At 36.9% G+C, this 23,591-nt stretch overlaps 4 protein-coding genes across 6 annotated transcripts in view; 1 reads left to right on the plus strand and 3 right to left on the minus strand.

The window, feature by feature from the left end:
- Positions 1 to 826: 826 nt before the first annotated feature.
- BckdhA (Branched chain keto acid dehydrogenase E1 subunit alpha) lies at positions 827 to 4,172 on the minus strand. 2 transcript variants are annotated; one of them, XM_013310902.1, is made up of 8 exons: positions 4,005 to 4,172; positions 3,120 to 3,349; positions 2,747 to 3,003; positions 2,413 to 2,578; positions 2,130 to 2,330; positions 1,815 to 1,933; positions 1,360 to 1,507; positions 827 to 1,016 (listed from the first exon to the last, which is right to left on the minus strand). In XM_013310902.1, the coding sequence occupies exons 1-8, from the start codon at positions 4,062 to 4,064 to the stop codon at positions 938 to 940; spliced, it is 1,260 nt and encodes a 419-aa protein (XP_013166356.1). In that variant the 5' UTR covers positions 4,065 to 4,172; the 3' UTR covers positions 827 to 937.
- Positions 4,173 to 5,441: 1,269 nt separating this feature from the next.
- Positions 5,442 to 7,258, plus strand: LOC106116831 (cyclin-K). The gene is made up of 3 exons (XM_013310874.1): positions 5,442 to 6,048; positions 6,258 to 6,444; positions 6,625 to 7,258. Exons 1-3 carry the CDS (start codon positions 5,534 to 5,536, stop codon positions 7,198 to 7,200), a joined length of 1,278 nt encoding a protein of 425 aa, XP_013166328.1. The 5' UTR covers positions 5,442 to 5,533; the 3' UTR covers positions 7,201 to 7,258.
- Positions 7,259 to 10,507: 3,249 nt separating this feature from the next.
- Pez (protein tyrosine phosphatase non-receptor pez) lies at positions 10,508 to 20,234 on the minus strand. The gene is made up of 10 exons (XM_013310815.1): positions 19,335 to 20,234; positions 16,758 to 16,924; positions 15,984 to 16,197; positions 15,197 to 15,351; positions 13,644 to 15,123; positions 13,245 to 13,448; positions 12,792 to 12,962; positions 12,257 to 12,425; positions 11,755 to 11,930; positions 10,508 to 11,460 (listed from the first exon to the last, which is right to left on the minus strand). Exons 1-10 carry the CDS (start codon positions 19,965 to 19,967, stop codon positions 11,332 to 11,334), a joined length of 3,498 nt encoding a protein of 1,165 aa, XP_013166269.1. The 5' UTR covers positions 19,968 to 20,234; the 3' UTR covers positions 10,508 to 11,331.
- A 350-nt stretch (positions 20,235 to 20,584) lies between these two features.
- Positions 20,585 to 23,591, minus strand: part of Coprox (oxygen-dependent coproporphyrinogen-III oxidase) — a 5,182-nt gene continuing 2,175 nt past the window's right edge. For both annotated transcript variants that reach the window (XM_013310555.1, XM_013310554.1), the window contains 6 exons: positions 23,249 to 23,406; positions 22,902 to 23,032; positions 22,575 to 22,701; positions 21,821 to 21,984; positions 21,247 to 21,416; positions 20,585 to 20,794 (listed from right to left, as the gene is read on the minus strand). In XM_013310555.1, coding sequence (XP_013166009.1) covers positions 20,678 to 20,794; positions 21,247 to 21,416; positions 21,821 to 21,984; positions 22,575 to 22,701; positions 22,902 to 23,032; positions 23,249 to 23,406 — 867 coding nt within the window. In that variant the 3' untranslated portion in view covers positions 20,585 to 20,677. The remainder of the gene's footprint in view (positions 20,795 to 21,246; positions 21,417 to 21,820; positions 21,985 to 22,574; positions 22,702 to 22,901; positions 23,033 to 23,248; positions 23,407 to 23,591) is intronic.

Consider the following 23,591-nt stretch of genomic DNA (forward strand, 5'->3'; position numbering starts at 1 on the left):
CATAGACATATGCAATTGCATATGCGTGGCCTACCCTTAATCGACGGAGGAGAGGACGCACAGAAAGAAAATATTTTCGCTTTCCATGCATCCCCTCATCCAGAAAGTCGACTTCCACTACCCATCATTTCCTTATAAGAAAAGGGTGGAAAGGGAAAGAGGACTAAAATAGGCCTCCGGGACGCACACTCTTCAGACGAAACGCAGAATTTCTTCCACTTCACGTCTGTCTTCTGTTTGGTCGTGGTATTTCACCGGGCGAGCCGGGCCAATTCGTGCGACTATGTTAAAGCGTGCTCTACCACTGTTAAAAAAAATCACTTTAAAATTATGTGTAAACTCTAATTAAATAAATAATAGCACCTATAAAAAAACTACTATAACAAAATTAACATGTACATTAAATTTATTCGGGGTGAAGTATTATAATAAATATAATCAAACCTGCTAGGACAAAGTCTTTATAAAGTTTAACTACTGTAACATCTGTACGTGTAAAAAAAATATCAAATCTTAAATCTACTTCCATTTCTTTTTCTTCTTCCATTTATGTTTATAAAAATTCTTATCGTAAAAGAACCATAAACTATAACAAAGTAGAATTTGACAAAAGAACCATTGACAAAACCGTATTCCGTTTCACGTAGAGCTCTATCAAGTTACATTAATTATATGCTGAATCAAAAAAGCGTTTTCTTTCGGAGACAATTCATTAAAAAAATCTAGCTTCTATCGCTACTTGTCTATACCGCTATATCTTGCGCCTTTTTCGCAAGAAAGTTGCGAGGACATTAGGAAAAACAAAGTTATAAAGAAATACATAAAATAAAATAAAGTAAAACAAAATTCATTTATTTATAAAAAAAAACACTGGACTATAAAAAATGAGACTTCTTCTGTGACTTCCTGATTTTTGAAACGATACAAATAATATAACTTATTCGTTCAAATACTTGTTGAGCGGATAATGTTCTTGATACTTTTCGAGATGTTTCTCCATTTGTTTCATTTGTTTCCTAGAAATAAATTTGATTATTAATTTTATTTACTAAATATATAAATTCTATTCGATGAAATTACTTTGAAAATAACATACGAATACTAATTTAAATTAATCGTGATTCGTCAATAACTTTGAGATCTTTATGGTAAATAATAGATCCCAGTGTATAAATCAAATAGTTTTGTTCATTATGTACGACACTGTTCAGGAAATTGATGCTTGATATTTATAATTTTCTAAAGGATTTTTAAAAACAATTTCTTTAAAGATGATTAACGATGCACGATCTTGACTACAAAGTTTAATTTGACATGCAAAAAAGTGAAAAAACAACTTTAATTAAATATAATACCGACTGTAGTTTGGGTGGCATGTCGTAATATACATCTTCTAGCATCTCCTTCCAGTGAGGCAACTTCTTTTTCTCAGCGTCTTGCATCGCTCTGACCACCGAGTCTCGTGCCTCTTTCACACATTGCGTTTCCGCCTCCGCGTCCCAATATCCTATAAAAGATTATCTTGCAAGTTATTCTACATATAGGTAATTAGCTAGTGCAGGGCTAGTTTAGGCGCCCTGAATTAGATTTTTCGGCGCCCTTTTTTGTTTCACGGGAAATCTTCCAAAGATAGGGTATTTTAGGAGGCATCACATGCGCCATTTTATACGCGACCTTGGCGTCTGAGGCGCCCGTTTATGCGCGTCGCTCTGGGCGATCGCCCCAACTCGGCCTACAGTTGCCAAAAAACTCAATCTCTCACTATTTTATGAGAAGATACACTCGTCAACATTGGTATGGCATTACAATGTTACCTTTGCCTTCGAGATAAATTCGTAGTTTTTGCACAGGACTTTCATCTTTAGCCCACTTTTGTATTTCTTCAACAGATCTGTACGCGCTGCTGTCATCTGAAGTTGAATGATGTCCAACTCTAGAAGATAAAAGAAGACAGATCCATAAGCAAATTATTACAATAGTAGAATCTGTAAACACATTTGTCTATTTTAGACTACTTAACCTGTATATTTTACCCTCCTCTGACCATGAAAACTTCTTACGATTTCGGTGTCTAAAATTCACTTAACAACCTGACCTGCTATAAAAGCTCAAGCGTATTATGGTTTTACCTGTAAGACATGGCCTCGATGAGGACGGGCTTGTTACTGATGGCGAGGTCTCTTGCGCTGGCCACCGCGCGGTATACCGCCAGCGTGTCGGTGCCGTCCACTCGGATGGTGTGCAGGCCGAAGGCAGGTCCCCGAGCTGCAATGCCGTCCCCTCTGTACTGTTCACTTGATGGGGTGGAGATCGCATACCCGTTGTTTCTACTATTATGTAAAGAAGAATATAATAAAAGTATATAAGGTTCGAAGTTATTAGCGGTTTGATAAAGTATCAATCTATTCATACCACATGAGAATGATGGGGCAATCAAGGGTTGCGGCGAAGTTGAATGCGGCGTGGGCGTCGCCCTCGGATGCTGCGCCCTCGCCGAAGTAGCAAATGACGCAGCGGTCATTGTTGGGCATACGCTTCAGTGCATACGCAGCGCCTACCGCCTGAGGTAACTGAGTTGCTGGGGATTTGAAGACATTTTAACATGTAATTAAAATGAACAGTTGAACAGTCTACTGTTATTTTTAAAGAAGGAAATCTTGACAAAAGACGAGAGTTCTCCTTGAGATTGGTTGATTCCCAAATAAACTTTAAAACTAAAAAGAAAATAAAAAGTTCACAAACATACCCAAAGGACTAGATATTGTCACGATATTGTGTTGCTTGCTACCATAGTGCACCGGCATCTGCCTTCCCTTGCCAGGGTCCTCGCAATTGCCATAACACTGGTTCACCAGCTCGGAGACGGTGATAGCCCGGTGCAGGAGTACTCCGACCTCGCGATACTGAGCGAAGACTAAGTCACGGGGGGATAAGGCTGCAGCACTACCCATATGTATACCCTCCTCCCCGTAGTTCGTCATGTAGAAGGAAATGCGACCTTGTCTGAAAGTTTTAGCTATTCTTACCACGGCAATCAGATTCTAAAATTTGTTGTCAAAATGTATATTAACAATTGGCAGAATACATTCGTTTATGAGAAAGGAATAAAATAATATTACCTCTGCGATTCATATAAAATTTTATCCATTTGATTTAACTGGATCATATTTCTGTATATATTAATTAGTGATTCTTTATCGATATTCGGCTCCTCTCTATTATCGATAATTCGCCCGTTGCTGTCCATCACTCGATAGATAGGTATGGGGTCGTAACTGTTCTCGTTCAGAAACTTTATTTCATTTACGTAGGGTGCTTTAGCTCCCGGAAATTCGGAAGTTCCTCCATTCTGACACACATCCGGTCTCGTGTGTGTTGATAGAAGCTAGAAATGAATTTAAAAGTATTTTACAAGCTGTGGCCCAAGACGTCAGAAATTAAAAAAAAAAAACTTTGTATCGTCATTCCGAAATGTAACCTAAGTACATCTCTGTTCCAAATGTTCAAACGTTAAGTGTAATTACAAAGTTAAAGTAAATAAAAGTAAGTTTGCATTTCAAATATTTTACAAAAAAGTTAATTACTTCACAATAAAAACAAAACGAATATCACAGATGTAAACAATTTCTATTATCTTGTTGATCACAATCAGATGTGTATCTAAAAGCCTATAGGATAAGGTTTATTATCAAATGTATAGTTCTACTTTAGTAGATAACATATCAGTTCATTTAAATTATGAAAAAGTAAATAGTAAAATTACAAACTAAACACAATCAATGTTAATTAAAAAAAAAATGTTGCTTGACAAGTTTTTTGTTTTAATTTTTCATACATTAAACTTGTCATTGAAAAACGTAATTTTTAAGACGAACTTGTAACAACTTTTTATTATTATTACGAAAAAATTAGGTAATATTAATTCTCATTTATAATTACTATATTTACGATGTAAATAAATATTTCTAATTATTTTATCTTTATACAAGTATAATTTAACTCACCCTAGTGGCTTGTCGTAGTGAATTTAACTTGACAAAAGTAAAACCTGCTCTAAGCGCCATTTTGGTTTGACGTCGACTGACTGACTGGCGCAACTTGTATTTTCGAAGCGGGCATTAGCAATTAAGATAAGCTATTGGCCTCTCGTTTGAGGTCGAATTATTTTTCATTTCAAATAAATATATCGTAATTTTGTCTTTTTTAATTTAATAAAATAGAAAAATTTGTTTAAAAAGTTTATAATCAATCATTTATACTTTTGACAAATTAAAGAGGACTCATGTAGTAAAAACAATAAAATGTTGAATCACTATGATTGTAAAAAATATCACAGCGCACAACTTCGTCTGTTAAATTACATACAAAACAAATCGAATATCAAGAAAAACTTAGTTGAAATATGTAATAAATCTTCTTATATTTATTAGCTAATATATTTCTTCCACACACATATCAAAATATTGTAAAATATTAAAGTATTTGGTTACAAAACTTGAATTTACTGCGCGGGCACTATAACATGACACCTTTCTGTGACAAGACGTATAGACGTCTTGTCGGGTATAAAACTGAGTTGATACGATAAGCAGCTAAACCTGTATAAAAAGATAACTTCGTACGTACAAAAATAAAGAACAAATAAACGAATATAGTAAGTATACCATTATGTGGTCCTGACTAATGTTTTTTTTTTTTAATTTTACCACGCTTACGTGCAACGTTTTCGAGGATAGTGTAGTTTAGTATAATTTCTGAGAGTAATTTTTCCAGGGCTGGCGTTAGGGTATGGTGTTGTTTGGCAGCCGCCCAGGGTGCATGAATGGGCGCCACAGTTCTGCAAATTACATAATCTCACATAACAGGGCTTATGCCCCAAGAGCAAAAGAGAGGGCGCTGTAGAAATATGGCCCAGAGCGCTTGTTTTTTCACATTAAATCATATTAAAAAAATTAAGCTTTTCGAACACAATTATAATATTATATAAGAAACGGTTCCTGCACTACGTTAAGGTTAAGGTTGATTATAATACTCTTATCAAGATATTTCTCGCTGTGTATTTGTCTAATTTTTGCCAAAGAGATATTATCTCGTTATGTTACAAGGTTACATCCAAGTTATTTCTTTTCAGCAGTTTTTGTAATTCATACGTTCAAGAAAAATAAAACAAAAATATCTTAGGGATGTTCTAACGATATATCGATTTTTTGACGTTCCGATGTTCCATTTATGTAACGGTCATTAATGCAACATCCAAAAAGTTTATTAGAGTTTACAATAACTAGGTTACGGCTCTGTAATGAATGAATAACAATATAATAATTAATTTACTTTAGTAACTAAAAGGTTGCGCATGAACGAACATTAACGGACGTTTTCACATTATTTTTACTTGAGATATAGCAACATCGGTAGTAAATAACGAAGAATTCACATCCTTATAAAATAACATAATCATAAAATTTGACATCGAATGTCAGTGGTCGAGAAGTAGTGATAATTAGTTGATATTTTTTATTTTTATATATCAAAAATGCCTTATTGGTACTACGATAAGAAAGATCTGCAAAATACACCGTCATTTCGCGATGGAATTAGTACTGAAACAGAAAATCGGTATCGAAAAGAAGGTGCAAGATTTATTATTGACACGGGATCAAAAATGGATTTAGGTTATAACACAGTTGCTACGGGTGTTGTTTACTTCCACCGTTTCTACATGTTCCACTCTTTCAAGACATTCCCAAGGTATATCACCGCGTGCTGCTGCCTGTTTCTGGCGGGCAAAGTGGAAGAAACGCCTAAAAAGTGCAAGGACATTATAAAGGTTGCAAAGCCCTTGATATCTGAACAAAAATTTAGTACTTTTGGTGATGATCCTAAAGAGGAAGTGATGACGTTGGAGAGAATCTTGCTTCAGACTATAAAGTTCGATTTGCAAGTCGAACATCCCTATGGATACCTTTTGAAGTATGCAAAGTGTTTGAAAGGAGATAAATCAAAATTACAAAAAATGGTGCAGATGGCGTGGACATTTGTTAATGATAGGTAAGCAGTTATCATGATAATAGGTTTTGCAGAATTTGATTATGGTAGTAAAAAATATGGAATACCCCATTCCATAATCCCATTGTCATTATTGTGTTGTCTGGCTTTCAATCACTTCAAATGCATTTATCATATAAATAATTGTATTAGTAGTAATCATTGTCCCATTCAAGTGAAATATATTTAATTATAAATCTATTTCTTTTCAGTTTATGCACAACACTGTGTCTACAATGGGAGCCAGAAGTGATAGCGGTGGCCCTTATGTTCCTAGCGGGTAAGCTGAGCAAATTTGAGATAGTGGACTGGAATGGCCGCACACCCAAACACAATGCCTGGTGGGACATGTTTGTTGAGGATATCACTATGGACCTCCTTGAAGATATTTGTCATCAGGTTTGTATGATACATGTCAAATAATTATTTTACCAAATTCAAGTAGGAACATAGAAGTTTTGTGTTCATACAATTTAGCATTATTTGTTCTTCAACACTATGTAAATTTTTAACTAAAACAACTACTTTTGTTGCTATAAAAAATAATCTTATCTATTTTATTTGATCTAAAATCTTCAGGTACTAGACTTATATTCTCCACAAACCCAACAATCTGGTGGAGACTCACCGACTGAGAACACTGCCAAGCAGACAAAAAACGAGAAGAAGCCACCCTCCATTACACCGCCCGCTTCCGCATCGCCTGTCGCCGCTGCCATGAGTAAACCTGTAACCACACCACTTAAGAATGGAGGCGAGAGCAAACCTGAACCACCCAAGATGGAGCCCCTGAGGTTCAGTTATCCCAGCTATCCTGGAATACCGTTTGCACCTCCAGTCTACAGCGCGCCCCCTCCTGGTGCCATGCACCCTGTACCAGCCCATGTGCCCCCGCACAGTGTTCCTCCACACAGTGTACCTCCTACACATCCCGTGCCCCCACCGCATCCTGTACCTCCTCATCCGCCACACACAGTGCCTCCACCACATTCTGTACCCCCGCTTCCATACAGAGAACCTCCTCCAAGTCACCCGCGCTTCGGTGCTCCTGTCAGCGTGCCACCTCCCAACTATTTCCCTCCCATGCCGACGCGCGGTCCACTCCATAGGACATTGCTCCCCGGTCCGCCCCCCAGACCATACTATCCACCCTAACACGAGGTTTAGGTTAAGTTAGATTACTATTTTATACAGAATAAATAGACTTTACCAATTTAACTGTTTTATTGTAAGTAACTGTAGAACATCACTGTTGTGACAATTTTATTGCTCCATTTTGTCATCCCTTACAATTTATTTGACAATAGATTGAAATATAGCTTATATATAAAATTCTCGTGTCATAATGTTCCATACTCCTCTAACACAGTTAGTCCGATTTTTTATGCATATTCAGTTGGTCTGAGAATGAGCTACAATTAGTACGACAGCTAGTACGTTAATAACATGGCAGTGGAATTCAATGGTAAAAAAAAATATATAAGAGTAAGAAATTGTTTAATTTGTATAAGAAATCTAGAAAATCTCTCTAAAATGGGTATCGGATAATTAAAAATGCTTAAAATTCATTCAATTTTATTATAAACATCACAAATTCATGATTAAACTCGATTAGAATGCAAACACATGATTGCCACATTGTATACAATATCTACACAAATCTGATCAAACAGATGTGAGCGAACTTACACAATATAAAGTTAATTTATCATTGGCTTCTGAGACCAACATTTTTATATAAAAATATTTTTTATCTCTGTTTTGGATAACAATATGTTTTAAACAAGGATTTTTGTCTCAGAAACCATTGGTAAATAGTATAAAAATACAAACATAAAACGTACAAATTAAAAATGAGATATGTAATTACACTCAATGAGAAATTATTAAATCTAATAAAAAAATAAAGAAGATTGATAAAATACTACAAACAGATAAATATAATACAAAAAATACTATGAAAAGTGATTTGAAACAATAATTTTAGTAGTAAAAGTTAAACATTCTTATGTAATGCCGAATAAAAGGAAATAAAACAAATTTAAATTTTCTGAAAAAAAAAATTGTGCGAAAATATGTTCATTTAATACTTTTTAAAATACTGATAAATAGTAAAATAATTTCGATGACATCATTTAAAAAAAAATAAGTAAAGAAAGCATTTACAGATAAAAAATACTGAGTCAAATGTAGACGATAATAAAATTACAGATTAATTTTAACTGAAAGAGTTAACTAAATTAATAACTTAAATGTGTAGCTGCCTTCGACTAGATAATAAAATACATCTGTACAGACCGACAAAGTTATCTAACCTGTGGACATAAGTCAAACTAAATTATAGCTCACTAACGCCCTCATGCCAATATTAAAAAGTCTGTCCATGTAGGTTTTACACACTGAACTCTTTAAATAAATTGGCTATAAGAATTAGTATTTTGTGCCTATATGATTTTCACCATTTTGGTGCTGATGGTAGCTGATTTAACTGTCACGTAATATCAAAATTGTATAGAAGTTATTGGTTCGATACATTTTTCAAGTTCGTTATGAAATCGCTTCGGAGCATGCAAATTTCCTAGCCCCGCAAACGTGTTGAAGGAACGAAGCAAAATTATTTCCAAGCTTTAATCACTAGAAATCAGTTTTATACGTATTCTGACAGAACTAATCGCGACTGCTAAACTAAACTGCGACTCTTACCAGCTGAGATATCCTTGTTTGACTATATTTATGGTTTTTGACTGCTTTGCCATTTGTATTTATAAACTGTTATAAACCATAGACAACATGTATCAATACATATGTCACTAAATAATTAGAAATAATCGTTGAACACATTTGAATTACCAAAATGTATATAAACGTAAGTTTACACTGTCGAAATAGATGTAAAAAAAACTCCTTTGTTCTCTTTGAACGAAAGATAGTACGATGATTTTGTACATGTTTCGACAATGAAGAACACTATTTAACAATACATTTGATGTTCAATTAATAAAAAAGGGAGTCGAAAAACATTCTTTACTAATACCTGCAAGTGCTTGTAATTATTGTAAAATATATAATGTCAATCTTAAAACTGAGCTGTATATAAAATAACATTATTTTCTTCAATTCAAAATGTAAGTTTTATTTGTGATATTTATATTAATTGAAAATATTTAAACATTGACAAGATATATGTAAATATCTTACCGTGGGTTTCTGAGACCAAAACCTTTGTATAAATATAATACAAGATGTTGAAGCGTAATTCAATGTTACGTTAGAGGCACATAGAGGCGCCGTGAGACTTTATTTTTCTATCAAACCGAGTAATCTTTTGTTATTTTTTCAGTAAAATCGAGAGTGAGTTTTAACAATGAGCTGAGAAAAGTGTTGTCATTCAATTTCTTATATATTGTCTATTTGTGTTTGTATATATTTGGTGTGCAGTTGTAAATAAATCCATAATAAACTATTTAAGTGAAGAGTGTGTTGCTTTTATTTGAACACAATACATGATATTGTCATCCCTGTCATTATCTTTGACAACACAGAGATATATTTTAAACTCGATATTTTGGGAAATCCACGGTTATTTGGATATACGTTAACTTCTCACGTCACTAAGCACTATACATCATCAGCTCACTATACGTCCCCACCGAGGAGCTCGGAGCCTACCCTAAGTATAGAGTGATTAGGCCATAGTCAACCACGCTGCCCAAGTGCGGGTTGATTTCACACATATCTTTTGAATTTCTTCTCAGATATGTGCAGCATCACGATGTTTTCCTTCACCGTAAGAACGTCTGATAAATGTACATATGTAAATCGGAAATAGAAAAACACATTGGTACATGGCGGGATTCGAACCCAAGACCTGCAGATTGCAAGTCAAGTGCTTAACCACTGTGCCACCGACGCTCATTAAGAATTGTTAAAATTAGTCCTTAAATACATAAATGAAAGTATAATGTTAAGGCACTTCAGATCATTACGACAAAATTAAGGCACGTATTCCTCTTAAGACGTAAGTATAGTTCGTTTCAAATAAATACACGAACCCGCACTATGACGTCATAGCTATGACAATATAAAAATATGGTCAGCAAAAGACATTTTAAACCAATTTTTTTTCGGATACACTTATATTTGAAACGCAATATATTTCTAACTTTTTTTTAATGTTATTTAATAGATTTAACTTAGGCACTGCAAACTGTGACTACAATAATACTTAATCAAAGTTAATTTGATTTTGCATATAAATTATTTAAATGTATTTTTTAATAATAAACCAATATATATATATATATAAGTAAGTCGTGTTAGTTTTACTATTTATAACTCAAGAACGGCTTTACCGATATGCTTGAAAATTGGTGAAGAACTTAGAGCCAGGAGACGGACATAGGATACTATTTAATCATTTTTTTTCAAGTTTATGCCCTGAAGAGCTACTTTTTATTTAACTTATCTATATATTAAGTTTTTTATATATCCATGCGGACGGAGTCGCGGGCGACAGCTAGTTAGGAATCAATATCGTATGTTATGTCAGAATGTTAACTGTGATATTATGTCAATAGATGGCGTAGTTGATTGATAGATCGCGATATTAATTTATTTGTTATATGTATCGACCTGACGAATGGATTTCATTAAAATTGACTCGCACCATGATGTAATCAGTCCCAATCAGGTAATAACAACGAAGTAACAGCCCGAACCGAGGTTCCTGAGGGAGCCCTCAAGCTTAGTTACTCTTAAACGAGGTTTAGGGTAAGTGAAATCTGCGCTCGACCACCTCAAGGCAAACAGTGACTACTATATTCAACTCCAGTGAGAAGGAGACTTTTTGAAACTGCTTTACAATAAATATTCATGTAATTAGATTAAATTATTAGGATTTTATTCAAGTAGAATTTATTAAAATATATAAAATTGTGTGATATATAGAAAACATTATGTATTGTACTTTCTAATATGAAGTTTTCAAAGAAAAGTAAAAAAATGTTTTAAAATTTGATTATTTTCAATCGTATTTTATTTCGACTATATCTTTTTCACCATCGATCCTCGTACATGAGAGGTTGGGCAGATATAGAAAACGAATTTTCTCGATATTTCAAATCATATCATCGTAGCCAAATTCAATACCTTAAAAGTTTACAAAGAGACAGAGGACAAAACAAACAGGGAATAACAATTCCCTTGTCTTCTCTCCCCTTCTTTCTTCAAATAAAGTTTCTTCTTCCAGAAACACGTGACTCACCATGTTAGAGAGTGGTTCCAGGGTTATATAAGCCTGGATCTCTTGAGGTGATGCAGCAGCAGCTGATGCAGGAAGCGGTACTGCTGCACGTTCTGCACCAGACTGGCGCGCTGCTGGTGCAGCAGGCCGATGGTGCGCGGGATGTCCAACTCCTGAAGAACATGGTTTATATTGAACAGTAAAAGTAGAAAAGAGTAGGTACACACAAAATAGATTGATCTATTCAAGGTCACTTATATATCTTATTAATATTATAAATAAGAAAGTTTGGATGGATGGATGATAGAAGGTATCTCCAAAACAACTGAATGGATCTCGCTGTTTGTTAGATGTAGAACATAGTCTGGATGAACACATAAGCTACTAGTTAAGTTTTTTTTAATTCCGGTCAGATGGAGTCGCAGGCGACAGCTAGTGTACCAATGGAGTGGGTTTCTAGGTTATACCTGGTTGGTATCCAGTACATGCAGCAGTACATCAGCGGCGAGCGCGAGGCCGCTGCGGCCGGCGCCCGCGGTGCAGCTCAGCGCGAGTGGAGCGTTGCGCGAGGCCAGCGGCTGCTTCTCCTCGCTTGCCTCCGCCTCGCACACCACACGGAGACCGTTCAGCTCACTTAAGAAATCTGGTGATAAATTCGCCTTTTATACTTGAGTAAATCTTACTACCTTACTTTTTACTAATATTATAAATGCGTATGTTTAGATGGATGGATGGATGTTTGTTTGAAGGTATCTCCGAAACGGCTGAACGGATCTTGATGTAATTTGGCATACATATAGAACATAGTGTGGAAGAACACATAGACTACATATTATGTTTTTTTTTTTAAATTCTGCGCAGACGGAGTCGCGGGCAACAGCTAGTTATTATTATAAATGTTGACATTTGCAATAGAAAGTTTGACGTAATATAAATAAAAAAGTGAAGATGTTGTTTGTTAGTAACGACCTGAGAAGAGTGCGACATCAGTGGGTGCTGGTTGCGGCGGAGGCCAGCGCGCGAAGTGCACCAGCCAGAGAGAGCGCGTGCGCGCCGCCGAGCCCGCCCCGCGCCGCACGCGCACCCGCACAGACCCGCCCCACGCCGCCTCCGACGTACGCGACGCCGTCACGTTGTACTGAAACAACACAACATTAAACAATCTTAATTGTATTATAAATGCGAATTATTGGATGTATGGTTTGGAAGCCACTAAGGTACTGGAGGTCACTATTTTTATTCGCGCGGATAGAGTTGATTGAGTAATCAAATAAAGTTAAAAACAAAAAAGTGTCAGCTGAGCTTAGCCCTATAACACGTTGTTTATATCTTTTTTTTCTGTACTATTTTTTTTAAATTAAATTAAATTTTATTAAGTCTATTATAAAGTATTACAATTACACATAATTTATACAAAAAATAGTAAAGAAATACAGAAAAGGAAGTGGTTATGTTGATTGTGGGCGTGGCCAAGTGCTCGGAACGTGTTGTAATGGTAACTCACCTGTCCGTAGTCAGTGGCGGTCTGGTCGTGCGGCAGGTAGGGCGGCGGGTCCTCGCCCACGTGCGCGAGCAGCCGCGCGCCCACCTGCCACACGCACGCCCACACCTGACCCGCGCTCTGCCCCTTGCACTTTATCACCACATAGAAACGTTGCGAACTGCCCACTGTCATCTGGAAGTTATTATTACTATTTTTATCAGAAAACTGGCCGTCGCCCGCGACTCCTTCCGCGCGGCTTTAAAAAAAGGTTCCTAAAGGGTTTTCCCGGCAGCTATTTCAATTTTTCTCACCTTTTAAACTTTCCGTAGACCTCCACGAACATTTCAAGACCGAGATAAGATAAATCCGTTCATCTTTTCTCGAGTTTTAGCGAGACTAACGAACAGCAATTAATTTTTATATATAGATATTAAAGAGTTTGTTATAGTTTGTCAGTTTGATGTAAAAACTCACAGTGATATGTGAGGCGTTGATGTATCCGTGAGGGTTGTCAGGTGTGGGATGCAGACGCACGCGGTTGTCCTCGTAGGGGAGGTGGTCGTCGCCGGCGGCGGGGGGCGTGGCCAGCGCATGCCCCGCCCCCTCGCGCCCCTTCGGGATCTGCTCGAATGCGAACGACAGCTGATCTTCGCACATCTTGCGCTCCAGGAGTTGACACTGTTATATTGATCACTTTATTTTAACACTACCTTGGTAACGATACGTATATTTTAAGAAGAACTTAAGGAATTACAGCTAATTTAATTATTTGCTTAACAAAGTTTAAATTAAAATTGAATCGCGCGTGATAGTTAATAAGAAATAGAACGAAAGTAATTTGAATGTCTGTCAATAATTAATTTCGATACTTACCAGAGTTTCTTTGGTTATGCTGGGAGGTAGAGGCTGGAATTTTGGCAGACCGGTTGACCACCGGTGTTTGTTAGCTGGTTGAGTTTGATTCACTTTAGCTCTGTCCCTTCCTAACGTAGCACTTTTAACTTCAACATTCTTATTCCGGCCCATAAACACTCCCCAACGTCTTCGTTTTTTCTCTTTACTGCTTACACTGTTTTTAGAGTTTTCCAAATCGACACTAGTGTATGTTGTGTTAGCATTAGAATCTGTGATACTAGTTTGAGAGATATTATTGTTTTGTCCTATTTTTATATCAGGTATAATTATTGACGTCACATTATCTGAAGATTTACTTATATTTGTTTTATGGGTTGATAAACTCTGGTATGGAGTTTCATAATCATCTTTCTCGTCTGTCTGTATAGATAATTTATCTATTGCTATGTTAGGATCATCATCAGTCTTGTTTCGACTAGATTCATCTTTTGGCACACTCGTTTCTCTGACACCTTTAATTATTTGTGCGTTCACGTAATGGTTATCTGTTTCTATTTTAACTGGGAGACGATAGTTCGGTACATTCATCGGTTTTGGGTTTCCATAGCTGTTTATTGTTGGATGGCTGTTATTCCTTTCGTTTTGTCGTGCTATTTCATCTGTTGTGGTCAGACTTTGTGCTCTATCTCGCATCGTTCTCTCGCTCTGCCAGGGTAGAGGCACGTTTTCGTATATCGGTTCCTGTGTGTCGGTGATTTTGATTTGCTGCTGAGGTAACACGAGATGTCGTTGGTAGGATATCCTTCTCATCGGCATCGAGTACATAATGTTACCTCTTTCGTCATATACTTTTTGTATATTATCTGATATATGGTGGGGGTCAATTATAATGTGGGGGTTCGGGTCTAGGACTGATGTGAGATTGTTGTAGGTGCCGTGTGTTGCCGGCAACATGTTGGGTCGGGCGTAGCTGACGACGTTATGACCTTGGTTCAGGTACCCGAGGTACTGTCTGTTGATGGCCGACCTGGTGGAGACGAGGTCCGGACTGGAGCCGGACACGTGGTTGTTGATGTATCCCCTGTGGTAGTTGAGGGCCTGGCTGGCGACCGCGAGGTCCGGGGTGGAGTTGGAGACTAGGCCGTTGGAAGGGTAAGGGGGTGGAGGCTTGTACACGTTAACGTAGTGGAGGGCGTGGTCGGTTTGGACGTTAGGGTTGACGGCAAAGGGATAGTTGGCTACGAACTTGAGGCCGTAGTTTTCGGTGGTGGCGACCCCCTGGTTGACGGAGACTGTATGGCGGGTTACATCGGGATAGTGTATGCCGGGGATGTCGGGGTGGGAGCCGTACACAAGGGGCTTGGCGGAGCTAGCGAGGAGTTGTGAGTGGGTGTGGTGATTCTGATATCGTATTTGTGCCTCTGCTCTTTGCTGCTGATATTTTTGTTGGATCGCCGTTTCGTAATCAGGCGCGGGTCGGTAAGAAGGAAGCAGGGCCCTGTAGGAGATAAAAGAGCGTTACGAATAGGGGTTGGTAGAGTGTGGCGTGTCTGTTGGTATGTGCATGTGACCTGTTCCTGTGCATTGGCTGCGGCGGGTGGTCGGCCAGTTCGAGGCAGGAGGTGGAATGAGCGCGGTGAGCGGCAGTGAGTGGCTCCAGGCGGGACCCCGCGCCCGCACACTCCCGCACGTCCAGCTCCTCACGACTCTCCGACAGACCGTGCTCCTGGCGGCGGAGTAGTTGTAATATACTTTTCTTACTTCTTCAGATACTTTCGTTATAGTGTGAAAGTTGTCATGATCTTATCGTTTGAGCACATTATTTATAAGACGAAATGTGGGTGCATATGCAGTATTTCAGTTTAATTCTTCTAAGGAAGTCGTTAGTAAAAGTACATCACAACCTAACAAGTAAACAAAGAAATACTTACAAAGTTCTAGACCAATGAACAGATTAATTTATTTAGCACAAACAATCAAGTGTTTTGTAAGTGAAGTTACATTCGGAACAATGATTTGGTACACACTATCGACTAACTTTCCACTATACAGTTTTGCGTGCATACGCTGCAGTATATTATACATTTTTTATGTTGGTAATCATTAGAGCGGACCAATGGCGATAGTATATAACTGAGAAATAACTAAATTTTACTTCTTTCTAATCTTACAAATGCGAATGTTTGGATGGATGGATGTTTGTTAAAAGGTATATTTAAAACAGTTGCACAAATCTTGCTGAAACTTAGCATATATGTAGAACATAGTCTTGAACAACACATAGGCTTCTAATTAAGTTGCGGGCGACAGTCAATACTCTTATAAAACTCAGTTAACAATAGTTAAACCTAAATCTACCTGGAAGTTAGGTCGTGGTTCATCATGCACCACATGGTTGGTGGTGAGAGCTGGTCGATGTCTCATGTAGAAGGTATGCTGCTGCACGCACATCCTCCACACGTACTTCCCATCTTCAGGACTGGGGAGAACGAACGCTGCTGAACCTAAGGGTCGCTGACATTCCACGCTGAACGTCCTCTTGTGATTGATAACATTTGTTATATCCATCCATCTGTATTATTGATTAAAAATTAAAAAAAACCCACAATGACTATGACATTACAGGGATCAGCATTTCTTAAAGGCAGGCAATGCATCTGCAATTCCTTTAGTATTGCAGATGTCCATGGGCGTCAATGATCATTGTGGTGTTCCCGCTGTTCATTTACCCCCTTCTCTGACTAATATTATAAATGCAAATGTTTAGATGGATGGATGGATGTTTTTAACAGCTATCTCCTGAACTGCTTAACGTAGCTCGATGAAATTTTGGCATAAATATAGAATATAGTCTGGAAGAACACATAGATTACTAATTGTGTTTTTTTTTTTATAATTCCACGCCGACAGAGTCGTGGGCAACAGCTAGTTTTATATAAAAAAGGAAGGGATAGAAAGGGGAAGTAAATTTTTGAGAGGAAGGGATGCATAGGAAAAAGTAATCCTATTTCTGTAGATACGTCCTCTTCTTCGTCTACTTGAGGTAAGCAACACATCTGCAACCATAACTAGTTGCAGATGCTTATAGGTTACTTCGCTATTTTAGCGAAACCAATGTTCTTTTTTAATGACCTGTAGAAGGTGGGCGTGTCACTTGTCTCGGTGAGGACACGTATACCGGTGAGCGACACGGCCAGTGTAACCTCGCTCTGGTCAAGCTGGTCGCGGGCGCTAAACATCTCCTGTCCATAGCCGCGCAGCTGTTGGCATGCGCTGATAAACCCTTCCTCCGCTTGCGCCTGGAACAGGCACATTGTGAGTTACTGCTGGAAATACTCTACAATATTTTGTTGTCTCTTTTATTTCAAAGATCATGCTGGAGATGACAACAATTTTGTTTTTGATTCGGTAGTAAACGTAAGTTTATATGTGTTGTGCCACTTTCATTAATGGAAAAACGGTTGTGGACAAAGGATATTGGTTGACTAGAGTAAAAACTTCATGATATAATATTTACGTAAGGATTTGTGCTAAGATAAATCTAAATCTACATTTGGTGGGAACATTATCATGCTATGTCGTAATGCAAAAGTTAGAATTTAAATATAATTTAGCGGTAAAAATAAGCCTTGCCTAAGATCAAATTTGTTTTTTGGGAACAAAATAAGCATCTATTAATCATGTTTAAATGTATTAAAAACGAGTGATATTATTAATCTCCATGGAATGTTTAAATACGTTCACTAACTGTTAAATTGTAGAGTACAGTTTTGGAAATTAGTTTCAGAGGGAGGTTTTGCATATCAATGTTTTTAATTTAGATGCAAAGCCTGTGAACTTGCGAATTTGCATGCAAAACGTGACGCGCCTGCGCCGGGGAATCCGATTAAATGTCGCCGAATATTTGAATAGTATTGTTATATAGAAAAAAATATTCTGAATGATTAAATGACGCATCCCTTGTTTCTTTCAATAAGAATTTTTATAAGATTAGTTCATTAAAAATGAAATCATAAATACATTACAATTGTGACCTATGGTAAGACTTTACTGGTACGGTTTACGAAAACAGAGACAATCGAATCTTAAATATTTTGCAGTTATAAAATGGTCAATGAGGTTGTCCCTTAGTGTATTAAATGTGCCGTTTAAAAGCCAGTTTATACAAACAGGCTATTAGTTCAGTCTTAGAACAAGTATTGTGCCATTAGCATTCATAAATACGCGACTGGCGCTTTAGTTGCAATGAACATAAAAACTATTCCAGCATTCTACGCACGAAGGCCGACTTAATCGGTTCGACTCAGTCCCATGGCATTTAATAATGAATAGCAGTAATACGCAATGAATATATTTAGCACCATAACTGTTAACCCACTTTTAAAAATATTTCGCGCGTAAACTTGTTTACGTCATAGAATAAGATTTATGAGACATGTCAAAGAGTAAATATGGTAAAGAGTAAAAAACAGAGTAAATATTTTAATTAAAACTAAACACTGAAATTCAAAAACATCGAAAAACAAAATTAATTTGAATTATTAATAAATGCTTATATTCATGTTATATATAATCATCAAACTATAATGTATATAAATATAAGTTTATAAATATATACTTTATAGTTTGTTGTTGAGAGTTTTATCTCTTATTTTTCGTCATTTTAGTGTAATGAAAATGACAATAAAAGGGACTTCTTTTTAATTTTTACAATGATATAAGAAGCCATACTTGTTAATGCCCCAGTCGTGTTAGAAATTCGAGACTTACAAGCTTAAATAAGTGTGAATTAAGGTTACATTGTTAATCTTACTATTTAATAGGTTGGATTGCTACAAAATGACAATAAAACTTGACACTCAGACAATTACAGTAGGGGCTCAGTGAATCACTGTCAAATAATTTGATAAACATAGTTGAACCAATATAAGAGAGAGTCCAAAGTATTGCAATGCATTTTTCACTTATATAGGTTTCTCTATAACCAGAGTTGCTCACATATGAAGTTTGTCTGTCAGACCACAAGTCTCTTGTTATCCAGGTCCCTCTGAATTTGATTGTTCACAGGTTTGATTGATTATAGGACAATTAATTTTAAAGCGGATGCTAGTATAAAATCCGATATAAAATATAAACTTTTTAATCAGTGTTGCAAATGATATAGCCAGATAACATAGGTTAGGCAATTATTATATGACTCATTTACATTATCTAGGTCATGTTACAAATGTGTTTGATGCATGGATTTATGATAAGAGAGGAGTAGAGTTGTTAAATGCTATAGAAATTATTAAACAGCATTTATTGGATGGAAATTTTAGTATAATATAAGCCAGTGTCAGTTGATTTGATGCAAGTTTTTGCCAATATACATTAGTCATAAGGTCATTGGTCCGAGGGCATCCCATACTAGTTCTTCATGTACCCATCTATATTATTTTGATGGAGTAAAGATCTACTTAAAATATTTTTACTTTATTTCAACAACACAACTAGATTGGGTTTTGTTGGCCTTAAAACAATTAAATTAAGCACTCAATTCAAATGTTTTCAACGCCTTATCAAAGTATTTAAGAACTTGTTTCTTTCATTTACATACTGTATATTGTAGATACGAAAAGTGTGACATTTTAAATACTAAAATTGAAGTGCCATGACAAATGTAAGTTGTAAGAAATTTGCCATGTATGCAAGACTAAGTAAGCTTACCTGTGACATATTATGAAGGGACATGTGATGTTGTATAACAGCTGCGGTGAGCCATTCTAGTCGTCCAGTCTCCGCCAATGTACTACCGTCAATTATCTGACCTCCATCTAGCATTTGTTTAGGGAATGTCAGCAAATTCTTCAAGTACTCCACAGTATGTCTCTCCTTATCATGATTCCCGTACTCAGCTTGCCGGCTGTACGACGCTAATACAACAGCTTGTTGACAATCACAGATTATACGCCCCTCAATTAAATCATTCTTTAGCTGGAGAAAGTAATGGTATCGCGTGACTTCGTCCGTAATCAAACTGGTGCCAGATATGACATAATACATTACACGAAGATATAATTGGTGGGAAGAGGCGTATTTGTCCAACTGACGTTTCAAAGGGCGTTCCAATTGGACCCATCGTGGCTGTTGACTACGATTTACGTATCGCAAGCCAAAAAACTCAGGCTGATTGATAGCCTGCCGCTGGCATACATTATCTAGGCATTCTTGACCCGTGCTGTCCACGGAAAGAGTGCAATCCGCAACCCCGCCGTCTAACAATTCAACACTGATCACGAATAAACTCTTTGAAGCTACATTGTACTGACGAGTCTTCTTCAACTTCAACTTAAAAGGCATCTTTACTTCCGATTAACAATAACATCACGATTTCAAACGTTACAATACGTTTAAGGCATAAGAATGGAGGAAATGCATCCGTTATCCGCGCCACTTCTTTACGTAAAACATAACTATACAAATATTGCAATAGTTAGATACTGTTAAGCGTATTGTTGTTTCAATGACGTACAATTATTCTTCTTAAGTAATTATATCGCCAAGTAAACATAACACAAAATATAAAACCACAATATTGAAGCGATCACCAGATTGACAACTGACGTTTCGCAGTGTTGCCGCGTTTTATTTTAATGAATTGCCATTACACAATGTTTTGTTTTGATATTTTAAACAACTTTGATGTTTTGTCAATTTTTAAAATATAGTCGATTTCTCAAATGGCAGAAACTTTTGGTATCTTTTTACTCTTTCTAATGATCTTTTGCCTAAGTTAACATTGCTTTAACAAATGACTTTTAGAATAAACTAAAATTAATCTTATTGGACATAAAAGTCGATTCAATTATAAATAAAATTCTTTGTTTTTTTTACATATTTATTATCTGTACTTTTTTCTTTCAGCAAAATAATTAATATTTATAACAAATAAACAAGGAATGTAATTAAACAATCAGTTAACAACCAAACATTTATAATAAGTTTAAAATTTTTACAAAAATACATTACATATCTCAAAACCTTGTGAAACTTAGTTATAATTTGTGTAATCAACCAACAGTTCTTTTTCCTTTTTCAATATTGAGCCAGTCTCGAGGCTCCTTCAGAACCCTCATCAATTTCTCTTCTGGAGAGTTAAGTTTAGGCTCGTGCATGTACTCCCATTTCTGTAAAAATATTGATACAAATATAATTTTACTATTAATAAAAACTTCCCACCAAATATTTATGGTTTATGGGTTATAGAAAATTTGTTTCTTTTTAAATATTTTATAGGTCGATGACTAGTTAAAGTAGCGCCAGTGATCGAGAAATTGAGGAGTAAAAGATTAGCGTGGTTTGGACATGTTATGAGGAGGGATGATGATGATATAAGCAAAAAAGTAATGAGATTGAATGCGGATGGCTACAAAGCTAGCGGATACCAAAAAAAGAATGACTGTGTGAAAGAGGATATGCATAAGAAGAGGGTAGACTCGGATATGACGGCTGATAGAGATGTATGGAGGAGTAGTACATTCTGTGCCGACCCTCGATAGGGATAAGGGCAGGTTGATGATGGTGATAGGTCGATGACTAGTTGCTGTAGAAAGCATGTATTGAGTATGGCAACACTGACCGCATTCAAAGGTAACGACATGAGTATGGACTCGTATCTAGCTTCAGGCGTGTGCAGACCGAACTTGGTGCCGCGGTCGTACACCAGGTTGAACTCCACGTAGCGACCGCGACGTAGCAACTGCCATTGACGCTCGTGGTAACCGTACGCGTCGTCTTTGTGCTTTTGTACTGTAGAAAAAACGAGTCAAATAACACCTCATGACATAACACCATATGACAAAATCGATTCGGTCGTTTAGGCTACAGACTGTCATATTGGAATATAACCTTACAGAGTTACAGTAACAGAAATGAAATTGATTAGTGTCTCTATATCTTACTAATATTATAAATGCGAAAGTTTACATGGATGGATATTTTTAGAATGTATCTCCCGAAGGGCTCAACGGATTTTGATGAAGATTGGCATATATCTAGAACAGTCTGGAAGAACATATACTTAATTAGTTTTTTTTTCAAATTTGATTTGTAAGAGTCTTTAGTGACGAAGATTATTAGAATTATTGTCTCGTTATTAAAAATTGTTTGACCATTTGGTAATAAAAAAAATAATCTATAGGGTATTTACGTACCAATAGGAATATAGCTCGGAACGACAGACTCCGCACATGATGTTATAAATTCAAAAGCTTTTTCTTTGGAAGGGAAATCAATGTCGTCGAAGAATATACCACCGATGCCTCTTCTTTCACCTCGGTGCGGGATTGTGAAGTAATCATCGCACCACTTCTTGAACCTGAAAACACATCTTTTGAAACTACTGTCCTTAGATACAGAGACTTGTCACAATGTACAGTCAGCTGCATAAATATGAACACATTCATAAAGCTTAAGAAATTTGGCCATGTCTTCAGTTTCAAAAAACTTGTATAATCATGGTCGGAGGAATACGGACGGATACGAGCATTCAAATTTCTGAAATCGAAGATCGTCTAGAAGAATCTGACGCTTAATAAATGTATACATATTTATGAAGCTGACTGTACTATGCCATATATTTCTATGAGCCGTCATATAACCCTTATCTTTCCCATATTCTCTTTCAAACAATCCATCCATATTGGGGATGGGGAAGCGGATTTGACAGAGGGGACGAATAGGAAGGAGAAATCTTTCTATGCATCGTCTCCTCCGTCGATTAAAGGTAGGCACAACGTATCTACAATTGCGAATGTCTATGGGCTGCGGTCGCTTCGCTATTTCGGTGAATTTAAATGGCCGCTTTCTAGTCGTTTTTTACTTCTTCGGTCTTTTTTTTAAATACATACACTAGCTGTTTATTCAATCTATTTATTGTTTTTGTCCTGTTTTAATTAAGTTGCTTACTTGGGATAATATGTAGGGTCGTGTGCATCGCAGGCGTCCTTAAGAGTAAGATGGAAATGTATCGCATCATCTTCGTTCAGGTAATATGGAGTTAGATCTGTACCACCGCCGAACCACCATTGAACACCTGTTGATAAAAAATAATAAAGAAAAAAGTTATCTTTTTCTTGATATGTCGAGGTTCGGAGTCTATCCAAGTTGCTGTGACTAAGTAGGCCTAATGCGGGTTGACTTATGTAATCATTGTGTGGGTCAAATGGCGTTTTACAGAAATGGGTAGGTAATAAATGTCCTCGACTGTACCTGTGCAGTAGAAACTCAACTCACCATCTTTATCCCTGACCTCGAAGTACCTGTAGTTGAAGTGCACAGTGGGCACCATGGGGTTGCGGGGGTGGATAACCGCGCTCACTCCTGCAGCGAAGAACGGCAGCTCTGATGACTGCAAGTTCTTGCCTCTGGGAGAAATCGATAAAAAAGATGAAAAAAAAATCTTAAAGCCTCACTATCACACTGACTGAAAAAAAAATTGCTACTCAATCTTGAGAATGTCCGCAACTGACAACACTAGAAGATAAATATTGCTAGTATAAAAATTTTGCATCAAGAAAATAGACAGCACATGTCCCAGACACCATGTAGACAAGCCGCGAAGCGTTATCTTTGACATTTACCTGCTTCTCATCTGCTGCACGGCAGCGGGCGGCAAAGTTCCCGACACCACGGATATGTTAACCCCAGCCTTCTCAAATACGCGTCCATCCTGAAGGACACAAGTTATCCCTCCACCACCCTCTTTCCTGGTCCATCGGTCCACTTTGAATTTTGACTCCTGGAATTTTTTAAACAGTTAACAAGGCAGTGATTCTCAAAGTGGTAGGACCTATAGAGATTTGAGAAAAACATAAAGTTGAGAGTTAACAAGTTGAAAAAGAAACAACGAAACTTATAAAATTATACAAGGGGGTTTATTAGAAAAACAAACTTTAGTAATCTCTGGTCTTAAGTATATACCTT

The sequence above is a fragment of the Papilio xuthus genome, unplaced genomic scaffold, assembly GCF_000836235.2.
Source record: "Papilio xuthus unplaced genomic scaffold, Pxut_1.1 DF827714.1, whole genome shotgun sequence".
Taxonomy (NCBI): domain Eukaryota; kingdom Metazoa; phylum Arthropoda; class Insecta; order Lepidoptera; family Papilionidae; genus Papilio; species Papilio xuthus.